The 22,173-nt window shown below is 40.5% G+C and overlaps 1 protein-coding gene across 22 annotated transcripts in view; it reads right to left on the bottom strand.

Annotated features, from left to right (window-relative positions):
* The window catches only part of LOC140481497 (protocadherin Fat 3-like), a 792,082-nt gene that overhangs the window by 281,124 nt on the left and 488,785 nt on the right, over positions 1-22,173 (bottom strand). The window contains exons 4-5 of one of the 22 annotated variants that reach the window (XM_072577803.1): positions 22,034-22,097; positions 14,968-15,291 (exon numbers count right to left, since the gene is read on the bottom strand). The exons of 20 other annotated variants lie outside the window; for them this stretch is intronic. In XM_072577803.1, coding sequence (XP_072433904.1) covers positions 15,276-15,291; positions 22,034-22,097 — 80 coding nt within the window. In that variant the 3' untranslated portion in view covers positions 14,968-15,275. Of the gene's footprint in view, positions 1-14,967; positions 15,292-22,033; positions 22,098-22,173 lie in introns of those variants that run through there. One more of the 22 variants, XM_072577802.1, reaches the window with a different exon arrangement.

Here is a 22,173-nt window from a genome sequence, read left to right as displayed (position 1 = left end):
CAGGATCAAGGATGTCTCAGAGAGGGTGCAGAATGTTCTCACGGGGAAGAGGGGCCAGCAAGAAGTCATTGTCCACATTGGAACCAATGACATAGGAAGGGAAAAGGTTGAGATTCTGAAGGGAGATTACAGAGAGTGAGGCAGAAATTTAAAAAGGAGGTCCTCAAGAGGAGTAATATCTAGAATACTCCCAGTGCTACGAGCTAGTGAGGTCAGGAATAGGAGGATAGAGCAGATGAACGCATAGCTGAAGAGGTGGTATATGGGAGAAGAATTCACATTTACATTTTTGGATCATTGGAATCTCTTTCGGGGTAGCAGTGACCTGTACAAGGACGACGGATTGCACCTAAATATACTGACAGGGAGATTTGCTACAGCTAGGGAGGATTTAAACTGGTATAGTGGAGGGGGGGGGGGGGGGGGTGGGGGGGCATGGAGATAATGAGGAAAGAGATCAATCTAAGACTGGTACAGTTGAGAACAGAAGAAAGTCAAACAGACAGCGCAGGCAGGGACAAGGTAAGACTAATAAATTAAACTGCATTTATTACAATGCAAGGGGCCTAACAGGGAAGGCAGGTGAACTCGGGGCATGGTTACAAACATGGGACTGTGATATCATGGCAATTACAGAAACATGGCTCAGGGATGGGCAGGACTGGTAGCTTAATATCCCAGGATACAAATGCTATAGGAAGGACAGAAAGGGAGGCAAGACAGGAGGGGGAGTAGCGTTTTTGATAAGGGATAGCATGACAGCTGTGCTAAGGGAGGACATTCCCGGAAATACATCCAGGGAAGTTATTTGGGTGGAACTGAGAAATAAGAAAGTAATAATCACCTTATTGGGATTGTATTATAGACTACCTAATAGTCAGAGGGAAATTGAGAAACAAACTTGTAAGGAGATCTCAGCTATCTGTAAGAATAATAGGGTGGTTATGGCTGGAGATTTTAACTTTTCAAACATAGATTGGTATTGCCATAGTGTTAAGGATTTAGACGGTGAGGAATTTGTGAAGTGTGTACAGGAACATTTTCTGATTCAGTATGTGGATGAACCCACTAGAGAAGGTGCAAAACTTGACCTCTTGGGAAATAAGATAAGACAGGTGACTGAGATGTCAGTGGGGGAGCACATTGGGGCCAGTGACCATAGTTCCATTAGATTTAAAATAGTGATGGAAAAGGATAGACTGGATCTAAAAGTTGAAGTTCTAAATTGGGGAATGGCTAATTTTGACGGTATTAGGCAAGAACGTTCAAAAGCTGAATGGGGGCAGATGTTTGCAAGTAGAGGGACAGCTGGAAAATGGTTAGCCTTCAGGAATGAGATAACAAGAATCCAGAGAAAGTATATTCCTGCGAGAGTGAAAGGAAAGGCTGGTAGGTATAGGCAATGTTGAATGACTAAAGAAATTGAGGGTTTGGTTAAGAAAAAGAAGGAAGCATATGTCAGATATAGACAGAATAGATCAAGTGACTCCTTAGAAGAGTATAAAGGCCGGAGTATACTTGAGGGAAATCAGGAGGGCAAAAAGGGGACATGAAATAGCTTTCATAAATAGAGTTAAGGAGATTCCAAAGGGTTTTTACAAATACATTAAAGACAAAAGGATAACTAGGGAGAGAATAGGGCCCCTCAAAGATCAGCAAGGTGGCCTGTGTGTGGAGCCGCAGGAGATGGGGCAGATACTAAAGGAGTATTTTGCATCAGTATTTACTGTGGAAAAGGACATTGAAGATATAGACTGTAGGGAAATAGATGGTGACATCTTGCAAAATGTCCATATTACAGAGGAGGAAGTGTTGGATGCCTTGAAACACATAAAGGTGGATAAATCCCCAGTACCTGATCAGGTGTACCCAAGAACTCTGTGGGAAGCTGGAGAAGTGATTGTTGGGCCTCTTGCTGAGACATTTGTATCATCGATAGTCAGAGGTAAGGTGCCGGAAGACTGGAGGTTGGCTCACGTGGTGCCACACGTAAAGAAGGGTAGTAAGGAGAAGCCAGGGAACTATAGACCAGTGAGCCTGACCAGTGGGCAAGTTGTTGGAGGGAATCCTGAGGGACAGGGTGTACACGTATTTTGAAAGGCAAGGATTGATTAGGGATAGTCACCATGGCTTTGTGTGTGGGAAATCATGTCTCACTAACTTGATTGAGTTTTTTGAAGAAGTAACAGAGGATTGATGAGGGCAGAGTGGTAGATGTGATCTACATGGACTTCAGTAAGGCGGTTGACAAGGTCCCCCATGGGAGACTGGTTAGCAAGATTAGATCTCACAGAATACAGGGAGAACTCGTCATTTGGATACAGAACTGGCTCAAAGGTAGAAGACAGAGGATGGTGGTGGAAAGTTGTTTTTCAGACTGGGGGCCTGTGACCAGTGGAATGCCACGTGGATTGGTGCAGGGTCCTCTACTTTTTGTCATTTACATAAATGATTTGGATGCGAGCATAAGAGGTACAGTTCGTAGATGACACCAAAATTGGAGGTGTACTGGACAGGGAAGAAGGTTACCTCAGGTTACAACAGGATCTTGACCAGTTGGGCCAATGAGCTGAGAAGTGGCAGATGGAGTTTAATTCAGATAAATACGCGATGCTGCATTTTAGGAAAGTAAGTCTTAGCTGGACTTATATACTAATTGATAAGGTCCTAGGGAGTGTTGCTGAACAAAGACATCTTGGAGTGCAGGTTCGTAGCTCCTTGAAAGTGGAGTTGCAGATAGATAGGATAGTGAAGGCGGCGTTTGGCATGCTTTCTTTTCTTGGTCAGAGTATTCAGTACAGGTCATGTTGCGGCTGTACAGGACATTGGTTAGGCCACTGTTGGAATGTAGCGTGCAATTCTGGTCTCCTTCCTATCGGAAAGATGTTGTGAAACTTGAAAGGGTTCAGAAAAGACTTACAAGGATGTTGCCTGGGTTGGAGGATTTGAGCTATAGGGAGAGGCTGAACAGGCTGGAGCTGTTTTTCCTGAAGTGTGAGAGGTTGAGGGGTGACCTTATAGAGGTTTACAAAATTATGAGGGGCATGGATAGGGTAAATAGACAAAGTCTTTTCCTGGGGGTCAGGGAGTCCAGAACTGGAGGGCATAGGTTTAGGATGAGAGGGGAAAGATATAAAAGAGACCTAAGGGTCAACTTTTTCATGCAGAGGGTGGTACGTGTATGGAATGTGCTGCCAGAGGAAGTGGTGGAGGCTGGTACAATTTCAACATTTAAGAGGCATTTGGATGGGTATATGAATAGGAAGGGTTTGGGGGGATATGGGCCAGGTGCTGGCAGGTGGAACTAGATTGGGTTGGGATATCTGGTCGGTATGGACGGGTTGGACCAAAGGGTCTGTTTCCATGCTGTACATCTCTATGACTCTAAGGCAGCTCAACTCCACCTTCTCAAGGGCAAATAGGATTGGGATATCAATGCTGGTCAGCCAGCAACATCCAAGTCACACAAATGAATTTAAAGTAGTTGCTGACATCAATCAATACTCCTTGTTCACTATAAAAGCTCCTTCTAGTTACATGAATACATGATTTTCCACTTCTGAACTAATCCAATGCTCTGGAGATACCTACGTTTGAGGAGGATGGTGGCAGCAAACTTGGCACATGGTGAGATGCACACAATGTGGTTGACAGTGGTCTTCAATAATGTGTGTACGTTAAATACATGAATTCATTTATCTTCATCATATAATCTACTGGTAACAGTGGAATTTTGAAAACATTCAGCTTTAAGTCACCTGGTCTGCAAAGAGTTAGTTGGATATTCAGTAAATAATAAGTCATCAACAAACAAGAATCTATAGTTAATGTAAAATGGTATGAAATGAGCTGCAGCAGGGGAGATAGAAACTGCAAGGATGAGGAGAAATAGTTGTTTAACAAAAAAAAAATCAATGCCATGAACGGCAGGATAGATTCAGTAAAGCTGTGCAAAAGGGGAAATCATCTGCTAAAGGTACGAGAGTGTTCTAGAAGATAATTCACAAGGCAGGTTCAGTTGCAGAATGAAGAAGCACTGGAGGGGTGAAAGTTAAAATGGACAATAGAGTCAGAGAGATGTACAGCACAGAAACAGACCCTTTGTACAACTTCTCTATGCCAACCAGATATCCTAAATTAACCTAGTCCCATTTTCCAGCACTTCACCCATATCCCTCTAAACCTTTCCTAGTCATATACTCTCCAGATGCCTTTTAAATGTTATAATTGTACCAGCTTCCATGACTTTGCCTGGCTGCTCATTCCATACACACACCAACCTCTGCATTAAAAAGTTGTCCCTTACATCCCTTTTAAATCCTTCCCGTCTTACTACAAACCTGTGTCCTTTCGTTCTGGACTCCCCCACCCCAGGGAAATTACCTTCAGTCTATTTATCCTATCCATGCCCCTCATGATTTTGTAAACCTCTATAAGGTCATCCCTCAGCTCTGACGCTCCAACAAAAGCGGCACCAACCTATTCGGCCACTCCCTGTAGCTCAAGCCCTCCAACCCTGGTAACATCCTTGTAAATCTTTTCTGAACCCTTTCAAGTTCACAATATCCTTCCTATTGGAAAGAGACCAGAATTGCACACAATAATGCAAAAGTGGCCTAACCAATATCCTGTTCAGCCAGACATGACCTCCCAACTCCTATACTTAATGCTCTGACAAATAAAGGAATGCATACTGAATGCCTTCTTCACTATCCTACCTACCTGCAACTCCACTTTCAAGGAACTATGAACCTGCACTCTCCAGGTCCTTACCATTAAGTATGTAAGTCCTGCCCTGATTTGCCTTTCCAAAATGCAGCACCTCACATTTATCCAAACTCCACCTGCCACTCCTCGGATCAGTGACCCATTTGATCAACATCCTGTTGTACTCTGAGGTAACTTTCTTCTCTATCCACTACACCTCCAATTTTGGCGTCATCTGTAGACTCAATGTTCACATCCAAATCATTTATATAAATGACGAAAAGCAGTGGACCCAGCACTGATCCTTGTCATAGGCCTCCAGTCTGAAAAGCAACCCTCCACTACTACCTTCTGTCTTCTACTTTTGAGCCAGTTCCGTATCCAAATGGCTAGTTCACCCTGTACTCCATGTGATTTAACCTTGCTCACTAGTTTGCCATGAGAAACCTTGTCGAACACCTTACTGAACTCCATATCGATCTCATCCACCACTGCCCTCATCAATCCTCTTTGTTACCTCTTTAAAAAACACAATCAAGTTAATGAGACATGATTTTCTGTGCACAAAGCCATATTGACTGTTCCTAAACAGTCGTTGCCTTTCCAATCCATGTAAATCATGTCCCTCAGGATTCCCTCCAACAACTTGCCCACTACCAATGTCAGGCTCACCAGTCTACAGCTCCCTAGTTTTTCATTACCACCATTCCTAAATAATGGTACCATGTTCGCCAACCTTCAGTCTTCCGGCTCCTCACCATTGGCTATCGATGTTACAAGTATCTCAGCAACGAGCCCCACAATCACTTCCTTAGTTTCCCACAGAGTTCTAGGGGATTTCTCCATATTTATCCATTTTAAGACACCCAGCACCTCCTCCTCTGTAATATGGACATTTTTCAAGAGGTCACCATCTATTTCCCCACATTCTGTATATTCCATGTTTTTCTTCACAGTAAATATTGATGCAAAATTGTTTAATACTTCCCTCATCTCTTGTGGTTCCACAATAGCTGCCTTGCTGATCTTTGAGGGGTCATATTCTCTCCCTAGTTACCCTTTTGTCTTTAATGTATTTATAAAATCCCTTTGGATTCTCCTTAACTCTATTTCCCAAAGCTGTCATGTTCCCCTCACCACCCTTGTCAGCTTCCTGCCAGGACTGTTCCCTCTGGAACATGCTGACCCACTCGTCTTTCACTGCCAACAACCATTCCCCACAGCCTCATGGTACCTTCCCCTGCAAAACCAGAAGATGCAGCACCTGCCCATTTACCTCCTGGAGGATTGCTTTCCACAATGGAGGCCTGTGACCAGCAGTATGCTACACGGATTGGTGCTGGGCCTACTGCTTTTCATTATTTAAATAAATTATTTGGATATGAACACAGGGCTTATGGTTACTAAGTTTGCGGATGACACCAAAATTGGAGGTATACTGGACAGTGAAGGAGGTTACCTCAGAGTACAATGGGACCTTGATCTGATGGGCCATTAGGCTGGAGAGTGGCAAATGGAGTTTAATTAGATAAACATGAGGTGCGACAATTTGAAAAGGTAAATCAGGGCAGGAAATATGTAATTATTAGTCAAGTCCTGGGGAGTGCTGCTGAACAAAGAGACCTTGGATGCATGTTCATAATTCCTTGAAAGTGGAGACGCAGGGTAGTCAGGACTGTGAAGAAGCTGTTTAGTATGCTTTCCTTTATGGATCAGTGCGTTGAGTATAGGAGTTGGAAGGTCATGTTGCAGCTGTACGACATTGGTTAGGCCACTTTTGGAAAACTGCATGCAATTCTGCTCTCCCACCGACAGGAAGGATGTTATGAAACTTGAAAGGGTTCAGAAAGTATTTACAAGGATGTTGCCAGGGTTGGAGGATTTAAACAATAGGGAGAGGCTGAATTGGCTAGGGCTGTTTTCCCTGGAGCATCAGAGGCTGAGGGGTGACCTCATTGAAGCTTTTAATCATGAGGAATAGGGATAGAGTGAATTGCCAAGGTCTTTTCCCTGGACTGTCAGAGTCCAAAGCTAGAGGGCATAGGTTTAAGGTGAGAGGAGAAAGACATAAAAGGGACCTAAGGAACAATATTTTCATGCAAAGCATGGTGCATGTATGGAATGAGTGACCAGAGGAAGTGGTGGAGGCTAGTACAATTGCAACATTTAAAAGGCATTTGGATGGATATATGAATAGGAAAGTTTGGGAGGGATATGGGCCAAATGCTGCCCACTTCCCATTGTCTTGTACAGGGCAAAGGTGGAACCTGTCAAAAAGTTGCAATAAAAAGTTGCGTGTTGGGGGCTGGAGGTTGGTGTTGCACAAAAGTGGGGGGTGGTGTTGGGGGCTGTGGGGTGTGGATGGACAAGTTCAGGTGCAGGGCCTTGTGCGCTGTGTGCTATTGCAGTCTCCTGAACGAGGAGAGAACTTTAACAACGCCGAGCCCCAGAGGAAAGACATTTAATTGATTAACTGATTTAATCAATTATCCGAACGAAATAGTGCCCGCCCATCATGTTCGGATAATCGAGGTTCCCCTGTATTGCTTTGCTGACACTAAAAAAAACCTCAAGTGTTGAGCTTGTCAGCAAGAAGTTGCAGCTCTTGTCTTTTTCAGTCTTTCGTTGGTTCTTGAATTCCTTAGATCTTCTTTGTAACATTGCCTTTGCTTTTTCACAAGTTCCCCTCTAACTCACTGGTGACATTGTTTTGCTCGGCATGGAGAGCTTTCCTGTAATTGTTGAAAAGTCTTTGATCATTCTTGCTGAACGAGTATTTCCTCATCTTGTAGCCAATTTCCAGATTTCCTCCACTCCATTAAAATGAACTCTTTGGAGATTTTGTTGGAGACATTGATGGAAGTTTGCTCAACATTAGGCTATTTTCTGAACTGTTTTTTAATCTTCAGCTGCTTCTGGTGGCATATGTAAAACATTGTGGAGCGGTGCAATCAGTGGTCTATTCAGTAGTCTTCTTTAGTAAGCAGGACATCTTGAACAATGATGTAGTTAATCCTGTGCCAGTGCTTTTATCATTGATGGCTCTGAGAAATCTTGAATTTGTCTTTTTCGGGTTGAATAGTGTGTTGGTTATAACCAGCTTGTGTTCTGTATCTTTTGAGAGCAGGACGATACCATTGGCACTGTAATTCTTGACTCCACCCTTCTCAGATTTGGGTGTCCTTTCCACGCCTGGTACTGAAATCATTGACTCATAACACAGAAACAGATCCCTGGGTCCAATTCATCCATGCCAACCAGGTTTCCTAAACTGAACTAGTCCCCATTTCCTGTGTTTGGCCCATATCCCAGAGACACAGGTTGGTTCCAACCTTGGATAAATGTCCTTATGGAGTTCGCACCTTATTCCAGTGTATGCACGCGTTTATCCTGGATGCTCTGGATTCCCCCCTACCAGATATTCATGTTAGGTGAATTGGCCGTGCTAAGTTACCCTGTAGTGTCCAGGGATGTGTGGTTAGGAGGATTAACATGGTAAATGTGGGGTTATGGGGAGAGGGTAGGGATGAGTCTGAGTGGGATGCTCTTTGAAGGGTCAGTGTAGACTCATTGGGCCTCTTTCCATGCTAGAGGGATTGCTACAGTTAGGAATCATGCCCCCATCACTTTGTTAACATACAATGAAATAATGTGCTGAAGACAACAAGTGCTGGAGATCATAGCGGGTCAGACAGCATTCATGGAGAGCAACTTAATGTTTTGAGTCTAGATGGCTCTTCATCAGTACATTCCAGTTGCTATAGTAATGTGTTCCTAAATGAAATAATGTGAATGATCTACAAATCAATTAGCTGCTATGCTGGTTAATCAAGGTTTCTGTATTTGCTCTAGCCAAATACAACCCAATCATTTCTAATGTTAAAAGCATCTCTTGTGTTTTACTCTTTCTGGTTAAAATTTGAGATTTGTTCTGACTGAACTGTTTCATTCATTAGTTCGGCAAAGTAACCAATACTGCATTCATTTCAGTATGACAACTGGTGTGGTTGATATGTCAAAAATCCACTAAGTTGTGGAATTACCTCATATCTGTTATCTTGGTTAAGTGGACTCACCCAGGCCTGAAGTTTATAAAAGATACAAGCAGGTTAACTTATTATGAAATATGGCACATAACTGCACTTGTGCAACAACATACATAGAGTACGTTACTGCATTACATTCCTGTATAATATGGCTTGAAGCTCCATTACATAAAACCTGGATAATGAAAGGTCATACTGAAAATATCAATGCAGTGGCTTCTCATGCCAACATGCTTGGACCAATGATCTTCAGCCAATATCACAGACAGAATAGGCATTGACGATTAACAATATTTAGTATCATTGTACAGGCAGTTGAAACAGTTAACTGACATCATGAGATACGTTTTACCCACTTGAAGCTAAAGGACTGTTGTTGAGAACAGGTAACGAATTATCTGTTTGCTACTGTTTCAGTTGTGATTCTCATTCTAAGTTCAATGTTGCAAACAACAATGTATTCTTAACCTGAGGTCGAACCTGAGGTATTATATACAAAGATGTAATGTCACAAGCTATCAAGTACTAAGTGAAACACCTATTTCGTTCAACAAGACAATCTCTCTCCTGCTAAAGGTGGCGTGGGGGACAACATTGTCCACTTAGTATCAATAAACAAGATTAATATCAATCAGAAGGATTGGTGGCAGTGAAGTTAACCAAGGAACCTCAGATGGTTCCAGTGAACATGATCGCATCATAGAACAAGTACCATCCTTCCCGGATCAAGAAAGAATGTGGGGAGGAGATGACATGAGCAGCTCCAGGCATGCCTAAATCTCACGTGTCAACCTGGTGAAGCTATAAAGCAGGACAATTTGTGCTCCAAACAGCCTGAGCAGCAAGTGATACAGCTAAGTGATTCTAGAACCAATGAATCAGATTAAAGCTCTGCAGTTCTGCCACATCAAGTCATGAATGGTGGTCAACAATTAAACAACTTTGTATGTTTATTTTCTATGTTTAACTCACTGGAGGAAGACAGTCCAGAAACATCAACATCCTCAATGATGGCAGAATTAAGCAAATCAATGGAAAAGACTTTTGTAATTATTTTGCATGCATAACTCATGTTTCATAATTTCTGGAGGGCATCAAGTACAAGTTTGTGTTACTTTCCTTTAGCCTATTCCACAATTTGTGGAAAATAATCAGTATTTTTCTCCCTTCTTTGCTGCAGTAATTCCATTCCAAATCTTTGATCGAGGAAGCAACACTAGTGTATTTCCCATGCTGATTCATGCAGAATCAAGCATTGTGTATTTTTTCAGTTTGATCTATATCCCTTGCCATACAAGGAGCTTCCATCATATGTAGTGCACCCTCTAACAGATAAGCTGCATTTTAGTACTCAATAAGGTACAGAATCAGCCATGTGTTAAATTTATATTTTTTTAAAAAATTCCTCTGAACTGTTCCCAGAATTTTGCCCATCATGTTTAATAAATAGAACACAGCAGGGTCCTTTTCCTCTTCCATAGGGAATTTTACTTCTTATTCAGGGTCTATTCAGACGATTTCCTGGAGGTTAAGAATTTATTGCATGATGGCAATTTCAAGTAAATCCCTAAATGCTAGTGCTTGTTGTTCAATACAATGCATCTTGAGAACTGTCTGCTCTTTGCTTCTCTGAAAACAAATAGTTTGGATAATTAAAAATAAATATTACTAAGTAACAGTTGACAATGAGTTGCCAAAGTAATAACATTCTCAAAAGGAATAGGAATCCAGAATAATACAAAATTAACTAAGTAAAACTTAAATTGAAATTGAAATATGAACAAAGGAAGTACTAATGATAAAGTCCTTCAAATGTTTGAGGAAAACAAGAGTATTCTTAATTATATTTCAATGAGATAACAACAGAGTAACTTACATATTTTAATTGAACAGCAAAAAATTATTTAATTAATCAAGCCCTATCAACAACTGCTACGGATCATCATTTGAAAGGTGGCTGGATGGGCTACTCAAAGTGATGACTTTCTGATGGATTTAACAAGAATGGACAATGACTAAGGCATACTGCGGAACTAAGGCAAGCTTGACTGAAGTGACTGTGCTAATAAACATAATGCACAATCCAGACAGGCTGCAGCTACCAACCAACCTGATAGCTGCAGACCCTACAATACACACTCAAATTTGGGTTTGAGTAAAGTCAACAAAATATCATCCTCGGGGTGATCGGAAACACCAGGGTGTGTAGCAGACACAGGAGTGCCTCACACCTATATTTGTAGGATACCAAGTGTGTCCAGCACCTCCAGGAACGGATGCTTAACGACCACCCTGCCATCGACATGTGAACCCCTGGCTGGGTCTGATCGATCAAGGTGGTGAACAGTGAAGACACTCCGCAAAAGGAGTGAAGATTTTTGGGTATAAGAATCGTTGCAACACCATACTCAGTGTGGTAACTCAAGATCAACCACTAAGAGGAGAAAACACCCCTGAGACCATTGGAAGAAGACCAGACAACATCACCACATGGATCAAGGTCAAGATCCAGTTTGGTGGTATATGATCATTCAGAGTTAAGTTAAAACAAGATAGATTTGTAGTGTAAATCATTAGCTTGTAGAGTATTCAGTTGTTATAGTGTTCATTGTGTCAAAAAATTAATATTATTACTTACTGTTTTTGCTGGATAATGCGAGTTAAAATACATTGTGTGACTAGGCGCTACAAAAACCTTGGAGGAAAGTAAAGAATCCAGCAAACAATCCACAATCTGGCCCAAATTCCACAGTTGTTGAAAATTTACTTGATTAGATGCTGGAAATATCTGTACTGGGTATTGTCCTCAGCTTTTCAAAGCTGAAAAAAAAACTGAGTAAACACAATCTAAAATCTTTTTAAATTCTTTATTTTTCTGTACATTGCTTGATTTCATTCCATACTATTCCCTTATTTGTTAATCATTTTTTTATTTTGCAATCTTATTCACCTATTAATAAGTTTTTAAAAATATAATCTGTCACCAGGTCCTAGGGGTCACATTATCAGTTCAGTTTCAGCTGTTTACAGACCAAAGAATCTTAAAGCTGAAAGATTATGAGAAAAAGATCCAACTAACAGGACTATGCTGTATGAAAACCTGCTTGCGCAAAGACCTGTGTTAAGGACCTCAGCACAAAGCAATCTACTAACAATGTGGAGCTCATCTTTTTCAACTTTCTGTGAATAATTACACAAGGAACTGAACATATGCTTTAAAAAACAGGAATTCCTTCCAAAGGATCAACAGTTTTATTTCAAGAAATATTTATACTGCCTTAATGAAGAATACGAAGCAAATGTGTTAATATAGCCAGTTTCTGCCTAACAAATAAAAGCAATATTCTGTAATCAAACCAGCACAATTATGACAGAATTATGCAGATTTACGCAAATAGCAAAATCATATTGTAAAGGAACATGAACAAATTAACTGACCGGCAAATGGAATTTACTGTGAGCAAATACAACTTCACTCACTTTGGACCCAAAGAAAACACATCAGGGTGTTGTCCAATTGGTGAGAAACTAACCTAATTAAAATGAACAAAAGGATTGAGAGGCACATATTAATTCTCAAAATTCTGTATACAAATACAAATAGTATTCAGAAGGACTAGGTGGAATATACCTGCGAGGACGTGATGTTTCAGTTTTATGGAGTGTTGGTTAGATCCAAATTCGAAGTCACATTTTGAGTCTTGGATAGTACATCTCTTAACGCAAATTTTTAGTTACTATCCTAATGTGTCTCCAAGGTTGAGTGTGAAATTTCGTTTGATTGCAACTTGTATTTACATAACATTTTTAAGATAGTATACTATTTCAAAGCACTTCATAGAAGTGTGATCAAACAAATTTCACACAGAGACACATTAGGACAGGTAACTAATAAGTTGAGCAAAGACATCTGTTTTATGAAGTATCTTAGAAGAGAATAGGAAAGGTTTATGTAAATGAAGGCTTGGTCGTCAATAATTTAAAATTAAACATGTTAGTGGCCAAAATTGGAAAAACACAAACATTTTATGCAAGTATATTTCGATTGACTGTGGTCTGGTTAGGTCACTACAGGTATTGAAATAATTGGATTAAGCAGATGTAGAAAAAGTATTAGGGCAATTAACCTTAAAATTACAGTTAAATAATTTAGAAGCAAAATAAACAAGCCTTTCTACAATGGTTAATTGAAATTTAGAACTTTCTCTTTCAAATAAAAGGACGTGAAAGCTAGACCAATTGAGGCTTTCAGAATGGAGATTAATAGATTTTTGCACATAAGGGTATCAAGAGGTATGAAGCAAAGCTGGAAAATAGAGCAGAGGCACAGATCAGATGTGATATAATTGAATGGTGGAAAAGCCCCAGGGAGTAGAATGGTTTACTCCATTCTCACATTCAAAGTCGATTAAGCAAAGCATACTGATTGTTAATCCTTTGGACATTTTCACAACTGTCTCTCCATCAGTCTTAAATGCAGCCCAGTTTCCCAGAAATTTTACTCTTTGATTATGCCTGACAATATAATAACTTTTATTCATATAGTATTTTGAATGTGGTAATATGCTCCACGGTGCTTCTTGGGAGCACAATGAAATAAAATTTGACAATTTGTGGATACAGTTAGTAAGTTTGTAGATGACACCAAAATTGGAGGTGTAGTGGACAGCGAAGAAGGTTAGCTCAGATTACAACAGGATCTTGATCAGATGAGCCAATGGGCTGAGAAGTGGCAGATGGAGTTTAATTTAGATAAATGCAAAGTGCCGCATTTTGGGAAAGCAAATCTTAGCAGGACTTATGCACATAATGGTAAGGTCCTAAGGAATGTTGCTGAACAAAAAGACCTTGGAGTGCAGGTTCATAGCTCCTTGAAAGTGGAGTCGCAGGTAGATAGGATAGTGAATATGATGTTTGGTATGCTTTCTTTCATTGGTCAGAGTATTGAGTACAGGAGTTGAGAGGTCATGCTGTGTCTGTACAGGATATTGGTTAGCCAGCCCACTTTTGGAATATTGCATGTAATTCCGTTCTCCTTCCTATCAGAAGGATGCTGTGAAACTTGAAACGGTTCAGAAAAGATTTACAAGGATGTTGCCAGGGATGGAGTATTTGAGCTATAGGGAGAGGTTGAATAGACTAGGGCTGTTTTCCCTGGAGCATCAGGGGCTGAGGGCTGACCTTAGAGGTTTATAAAATCATGAGGGGCATGGATAGGATAAATAGACAAAGTCTCTTCTATGGGTTGAGGGAGTCCAGAATAGAGGGCATAGGTTAAGGGTGAGAGGGGAAAGATATAAAAGAGACCTAAGGGGCAACTTTTTCACGCAGAGGGTGGTACGTGCATGGAATGAGCTGCCAGAGGAAGTGGTGGAGACTGGTACAATTGTAATATTTAAAAGGCATCTGGATGGGTATATGAATAGAAAGAGTTTGGAGGGAAAAGGGCCAGGTGCTGGCAGGTGGGACTAGATTAGGTTGGGATACCTGGTCAGCATGGATGAGTTGGACCAAAGGGTCTGTTTCCATGCTGTACATCTCTATGACTCTCAATAAAGTTGGTACTTTAACTAGCTCTTGGCCTCTCTAATTTTCACAGATTACTGCACAGGATAAATCTTTTCTGTGTTGCTGGTTTAAATTAAGCAGGAGGGTTTACTCCATTTTGCAACAATCACAGTCCTCCCACTGTTTGCTACGGTTCAGAGCACAAGATTCCACGCATTGTGAGCTCCAAGCTTGACATAGCTGTATATCAGAACGAGTCTCCACCTGAAGGCACTTTGCTCTTATTGCTTGTACCTTGGGCAGATAGAGACCACCAGCAGCCACAACCTCTAGGTGGAAAAGCTGTGGAAAGAAAAGGTGCCAGCCTCTGATTGGCCAGCAACTCTTGTTGGACATGACTTCAATTGTAGTGATGCTTGATCTTGAGGAATTTTCCACTGTAGCCAACATTTTGTGTTTTATTTTCCAAAGTATAAAATTCAGATTTCAATATTTTCTAAAGTAACAAACAAGCTTGGACATCAAGTTCCAGTGGTCTGAAGTTTGTATTTTCAAGTTAGTAATAAATTTTTAATGAGTTGCAAAATGTATTTATCCCATTTATTAATTAATATAAACACATTTATTTTAAATATATTCTATTTTGTAAATTTCATACACAATGATTTCAAACATTCAAGACTGGAGGGTAAGATAAAACAAAATTGTACCAAAGTAAGAATTTTAAAGAAGTGTAATATAGCCAGCATAATCTAACAAAAGGTTAGACTTATAACAACTTAGAGCAACTGCTCCCAAACTTTCATATGTTTTCTTTCAAACTTTAGAAAATGTGCATTGCAACTAAACACATGGGATAAGGAGGAGGAGAAAGTGAGGTCTGCAGATGCTGGAGATCAGTCAAAAAGTCGTCAGAAATCTTCTTGATGAAGAGCTTATACTCGAAAAATCAATTCTCCTGCTCCTTGGTTGCTTCCTGACTGGCTGTGCTTTTCCAGCATCACACTTCTTGACTCATTGGATAAGAAATCTAATTCAGAAAAATAACACACATTGCTTGATTTTCTTTGTTAATAGTGCGTGTCTTAGAATCCATAGTGTGGAGACAGGTTATTTGGCTCAAAAAGTCATAGCCGACCCGTCTGAAGAGTATCCCACCCAGACCCATTTCCCTACGCTATTACTCTACATTTTCCCTGACAGTTGCACCTAACCTACACATCCCTGAACACAGTGGACATTATAGCTTGGCCAATTCATCTAACCCACACATATTTGGATTGTGGGAGGAAACAAAAGCACCCAGAGGAAACCCACGCAGACACTGGGAAAATGTGCAAACTCCACACAGACAGTTGCCAGAGGCTGGAATCCGGGTCTCTGGCACTGTGAGGCAGCAGTGCTAACCACTGGGCCACCATGCTGCTGAGCAGAGGGTATTGAATGGTTACTTGACAGAAATGAAATGCAAGGGTATGGAGAAAAAGGAGGTTGGCATGAGGCAATGATGTTCATTTGAACAGCTGATGCCAACATGGTATATTCCCTTTAAACCTATCTCAGGACAACAAAAGACAACATAAGACAGCGGAGTAGAAGTTGTACAACGCAGGTATAAACTCAAAAAAAAAAGGCTTGATGTAATATTTTTTGAGACAATGTATTTGATTGTATTAACTTTTGTGGGATTTCAGGTTTGAGGACAGATCAAAGGTTGAACTGTACTCCTTAGACAGAAAGAGGTTAAGAAGACGTCTGATACAGGTATTCGAAACCATGTTGACTTGATAGAGTATATAGGGAGAAATAGTCGCCACGCTTAAGATCAAGGATCAAGAACCAGAGGGTGCTGTTTAAAGTGATTTGCTAAAAAAAAGCGAATATGATCCAAGAAAAAACTTTTAAATACAGCAACAAGGGTAAGAAATGCACTGCCCAGAAGTGCGAAGGCAGGTTCAATTGATTACTTGACAAAAATAAAATGCTAGGGTATTGAGAAAAGGGAGTTTGACATGGTGCAATGATGCTTATTTGAAGAATTGGTGCCAACAAAATGGGCCAAAACATCTTTTTCTAATGATTCTGTAATGACTGGGAGGTGAGTGGTCAAGAGAGGTAGCAGTGGAAGGTGGGGTGCTAGAAAAACACAGCTGGTCAGGCAACATCTGAGGAGCAGGAGAATCGACATTTTGAGCATAAGCTCTTTAGGAATGTAAATGAAGAGCTTATGCTCGAAACATCGACTCTCCTGTTCCTCAGCTGCTGCCTGACCAGCTGTGCTTTTCCAGTACCACACTTTTTGACTCTGATCTCCAGCAACTGCAGTCCTCACTTGCTTCTAGCAGTAGAAGGTATTGTTTGAGGAAAATTATGTTTTCCCAATGCCACAGAATGTTCCAATGGAAGGAAAGGCAGTAGAGCAACAATGCATTGATCAACTTAGGCTCATGTTCAACCCCAACTTGCCTCAGGACATGCCCCCATGAGGTAAGTCCATCAGGTAAATATGGAAGTACCCTCCTCTTCTTTTTCCTATAGCCTCATGAGTGACCACCTCTATCAGTAACATATTAATATGCTGGACCTCTCACTAGGCAGGCAGCTGTGACAGGTAGGCTATCATCTTCCATTCAATATTCTCTTATTTGAGGACTGTCTGTAAAAACAAATCACTCAGGATCTTGTTGCTTCACATTCCAGGCCCTATCTCTGACTACACAGTGACAGGAGAATTTGGGCCATGACTGACTTTTTCTGCAGATCTGAGATTTATGTTGACAAAGAAATAGTAAGGAGATTTGAAAAAGCAAGTTTTATATATCAGCCCTGTCAAATGCTTGAACCACGAAAAATTGTTTCAACAGCCAGTGCTTGTTACTATGCATCTAGGACCCAAAATTTACAGATAGAATCGCATCATCATGCTTACTTGTCTGCAGCCATGTTATATAAACAGAACGTAGAAATCCCACTGTTCACTAGGTCTATCATCATGGTGCACTCAACCTTAAAAAATATGCTTGCCCAACAAAACTGCATAATCACAATATCACCCTCTTAGCAATCTGTCAAACAGGAACTACAATATGCTAAAGCCCTTTGACAGATTCCATATTTATTAGCAATGTTGTTTAGGGGTCTTTAGGAATGATTCTATTCATTGACTGCAGGTAGGTGGAGGGGTGTGCATGTGTTTGTGGGGTGAGGTGGGGGGAGGACAGCAAGAGTGTAAGTGGGGTGTGACTGTGAGAGGGTACACCCATACACGTAAAATTCATTGTTTTGAACTGGCTGCATACATTTCAATACAGATACAAGACATCCATGTTACAGTCCATTCACATATTTCCAAAATAAATGTCTGCATTCACCAGATAAATCTGTCACACTTCCTGATGTTACAGTGATGATTTGATAACCATTTACAACAGACAAATCAAGTACTGTACATAAGTCATCCAAACAGGTCTGTGATATTATGTTGACTCAGTGATTTTAGACCATAACATGGAGGTGCAGAAGGCAGCTGTTCAGTCTACTCTGCCATTTAATGAGAACACATTTGATCCGATAATCCTCAACTCGACTTTTCTCCCTGTTCCCCATGATACTCATTCCCTTACTGATTAGAAATCTGTATTTCAGCCTTGAATAAACTTAATGATCCAGCCTCAACAGCCCTTTGAGATAAAAAAAAATCCACAGATTCACAATCCTAAGAAAAGTAATTCCTCCACATCTGTGTCTTAAATGTACAACCCATATTTTGAAGATTAAGCCCTCTGGTCCAAGACTCTTCTGTGAGGGAAACAATTTTTCGTATATGCTCTGCCAATTCCTCCAACACTACTCTTCTAAATTGGGGACACAGGATGTCAACTTGTAGAATGTTTTAGAGAACATCTCTGGGACTCACACACTAAACAACCCTACCACCCTGTGGCTGAACACTCCGCCAAGGACATGCAAGTCCTGGACCTCCTCCACCGCCAAATTCTAGCCACCCGATGCCTGGAGGAAGAATGCCTCATCTTCCACCTTGGGACCCTTCAACCACGTGGGATTAATGTGGATTTCACCAGTTTCTTCATTTCCCCTACCCCCATCTTATCCCAGAGCCAACCTTCCAACTTGGCACCACCCTCTTGAACTGCCCTACTTGTCCATCTTCCTTCCCACCTATCTGCTCCACTCTCCTTTCCAACCTATCACTAAGACCCCCCACCTCTGTCTACCTATCACATTCTCAGCTACCTTCCCCCCAACCCCACCCCTCTCTCATTTATCTCTCAGCCCCACAAGCCTCATTCCTGATGAAGGGCTTATGCTTGAAGTGTCAATCCTCCTGCTCCTCAGATGCTGCCTGACCGGCTGTGCTTTTCCAGTGCCACACTCTTTGACCCCAATTTCTCCAGCAGTCTTGTATGTTTCAGCAAGATCACCTCTCATTCCTCTATATTCCAATGATTTGCCAAGCTTTCCCTTTCAGAATCAACTAGGCGCCGAGTGGCTCAGTATTAGAAAGGTATTCCTACATTTCTATGAAAATCCTTATGAAAAATTCATTTGGCATCCATCACTTTCAAGAACATATTGTTACAACATGGGTAAACCCTCCTGCTTAATTTAAACCAGCAACACAGAAAAGATTTATCCCATGCAGTAATCTGTGAAAATTTGGTAGGCCAAGAACTGGTTAAAGTAAAAGTAATAACTTTACTTCTTAAAGTATAACAGAGAATAATTAATTCACAACTATTTACAACTCCTTCCTTTAACCTATCTTTTACTTCCCCTTCTATAATAAGAGTCCGATAAAACCTCCCGATTAAGATTTACCAAAATTCGATTTTTCAAAAACCAGCCAGATGTTAAATCTTTTCTTCTTCTTAGGGATTTCTGCTTCACAGGTTACTGATCGATAAAGGTAACTTCAAGAGAGCTATTCTCTGGGCAGTGTGCAGATGTCGTTGGCTTGGCAGCTGTCCTTCCAACTGTTTAATTTTCCCTAGTCTTATACCCCCAAAGCATTGGATTGTTTCACTGGCTTTTAAGATTGTCAATATACTCAATTCAAACTTGATTGGAGTTTGCTTTTTCTGGGGGTATAATTTAAACTGGTTGGCCTTAATCAAATCTGTTTTGTCATTTCCAGACAACCAGCTAATTTAGCTTTTGAACAAGTATTACATTGTTACTTATTCAAAATAATTGGTGGTGTCAGGTAGTTCTGCTAGCATTTAACTCTCTTAAAAGGTACAGTACACCCACATCTTCATAACAATATTTATTTTGTATCAATCAGTTACAACAATTAGACGTCTAATGTGAGATGTTTAGGGCATCCCATTCAAGATATTTTCCTATACTTTTGATATTCACAGTTTTATCTAATACGAACAAGATTAAAATATCAAAACAGCTTCAATCAGGTCACAGTATAATTGCTAATGAGATGGAATCCTGTGACCACATTTTATTACATTTCCCCCTCCTGTCTGTATGGCACTACATCATTTTACATGTCAATGAAACAAAATTAAACATGTTTGCTTTTTGTTCATTTCACATATATTGTACCCATATTCAAGTTTCTATCATCTCCTTACTCACCCATCTCTTTGACAGGAAATATCAATCACTTCTATCTCCATTCCCACAACACACATCCTGAGTTCCAAAGAGTCATACTGAACTCAAGAGTTAACTCTTTCTCTTTCCACGGAGCTGATGAGTTTCTCCACTACTTTGTTTCTCATTTCAGATTTCAGGCATCAACATCATTGTGCTTTTATTACGTATCCTCTAAGTGGATACCAAACTGAAAAAATATAGACTAATGACAAATTATATGTTCGTTCTTATCGTAAGGGTGTGAGTATAAGAACATTCTTTTAAAAAATTAGTTCACAGGGTGTGGACATCACTGGCTAAACCAACATTTACTGTGAATTCTGAACTGCAATGGAAAAGGTGATAGCGAGCTACCTTACTGTACCGTTCCAGTCTTTGAGTATCAGGGCAGCTGTAGAGCTTTTAGTAATGGAATTCTAGGTTTTGACCCAGCAACACAGAAGGAATGGCAATATAGCTCCAAGTATGGATGGTTAACAGGTGGTGACGCTGTCATGCATCTGCCATCCTTGGCCTTCTAGATGGTAGAGGTCATAAAGTCAAGTCAGCATGGAAACAAATTCTTTGGTCCAACCAGTCCATGCCAAATATAATCCCAAACTAAACTAATCCCAACCTGCCTATTCCTGGACCATATCCCACCAAACCTTTTCTATTCATGTATTTATCCAAATGCCTAATAAATGTTGCAATTGTGCCCACATCCACTTGCCCAGGAAGTTCATTCCACACACAAGCCACTCTATAAAAACAATTGCCCCTCATGACTTTTTTAAATGTCTCTCCTCTCACCTTAAAAATGTGTCACCTTGTCTTGAAATCCCCCAACCTAAGGAAAAGATACCTACCATTAACTTCATCTATACCCCTCATAATTTTATTAACTTCTATAAAGGTCATCTCTCAACCTCCTACGCTTCAGTGAAAAGTCACAGCATATCCAGCCTTTCTTTATAACTTGAAGATCCCATACCCAGCAGCATTCTGATAAATCTCTTCTGAATCCTCTCCAGCTTAATATTTCCTTTCTATACCTGTGAGATCAGAACTGGACAGACAACTCCAGAAGAGGCCTCACCAATGTCCTGTACAACCTCAACATTTGGTGAGTTACTGCGGCATCATCTGGTTGATAGTACATACTGCTGTAATTTTGCTAGTGATGAATGGAATGATTTTTGAAAGTGATCGATGAGGTACTGGTTAAATGAGCTGCTTTGACCTGAATGAAGGCAGATGGTTTTTTTTGAGTGTTCTTGAAGTTGCGCTCATCCAGGCAAGGAGAGTGTATTCTATCACATTCCTGACCAGTTCTTGTAGCTTCAATATTTATATAGCTGGTCCAGTTAAGTTTTTGGTCCATGGTGACCTCCAGGATATTGATAGTGGAGGATTCAGTGATAGAAGTGCCATTGATGTAAAGGGACAATGGCTAGAATGTCGCTCACTGAAAATGATAATTGCCTTGCACTTGCATTGCACAAACGTTATTTGCAACTTGTCAGCCAAAATCAGGAGATGACCAGATCTTGCTGCATATGGACATGGATCTCTTCAGCATCTGATGACCCAGCAATGGTAGTGAATGGTGTGCCAGTTGAACAGGTTTGGATGAAATCATACCTGAAGTACTTTGGTCTAGGAAAAGACATGAGAGTCTGAGTAAATTGGCCTACATCTCCTTGCATTTAGAAGAACAAAAGGTGATCCCGTCGAAATGTAAACCAGTCCGAAAGAGAAGAAATAGTATAATACTGGGAGTTGATTTTCTCTGACTGCGGAATCTAGAACATAAAGGCATTAGGTTGATTTTTGTGGAGAAGATGGGAAGGTCAAATTGGGAAACCTCAACTTCACAGGTGCATAATCTTTAAAAAAAAAAATCAGCCATATTTTCATCCAAGTGGAATGGATTTATGACTGACAACTATGAAGGCAGTCCTGAGATGGTAATGCAAGATAGGAGCCTGTTTCACCATTCAATGAGATCAAAACCAATCTGTGGTCTAACTCCATATGCTTTCCTTTGACCCACATTCTTTAATACTTTCGCTTAACAAAAATTCTCATTTAAAATTAACATCTGATCTTGCATCCACTGCCATTTGTGGAACGGAGTTCCAAACATATGTACTGACCTTTGTGTGTATAAGTGCTTCCTAATATCTCTCCTGAATGAATAAAATAAAGAACTGCAGAAATCTGAAACAAAAACAGAAATTGCTGAAAAACTCAACAGGTCTGGTAGCACCTGTGGGAAGAAAGCACAGTTAATGTT

Source organism: Chiloscyllium punctatum, chromosome 9 (genome assembly GCF_047496795.1).
Source record: "Chiloscyllium punctatum isolate Juve2018m chromosome 9, sChiPun1.3, whole genome shotgun sequence".
NCBI classification, from domain to species: domain Eukaryota; kingdom Metazoa; phylum Chordata; class Chondrichthyes; order Orectolobiformes; family Hemiscylliidae; genus Chiloscyllium; species Chiloscyllium punctatum.
This window is presented reverse-complemented; position numbering and strand designations above follow the sequence as displayed.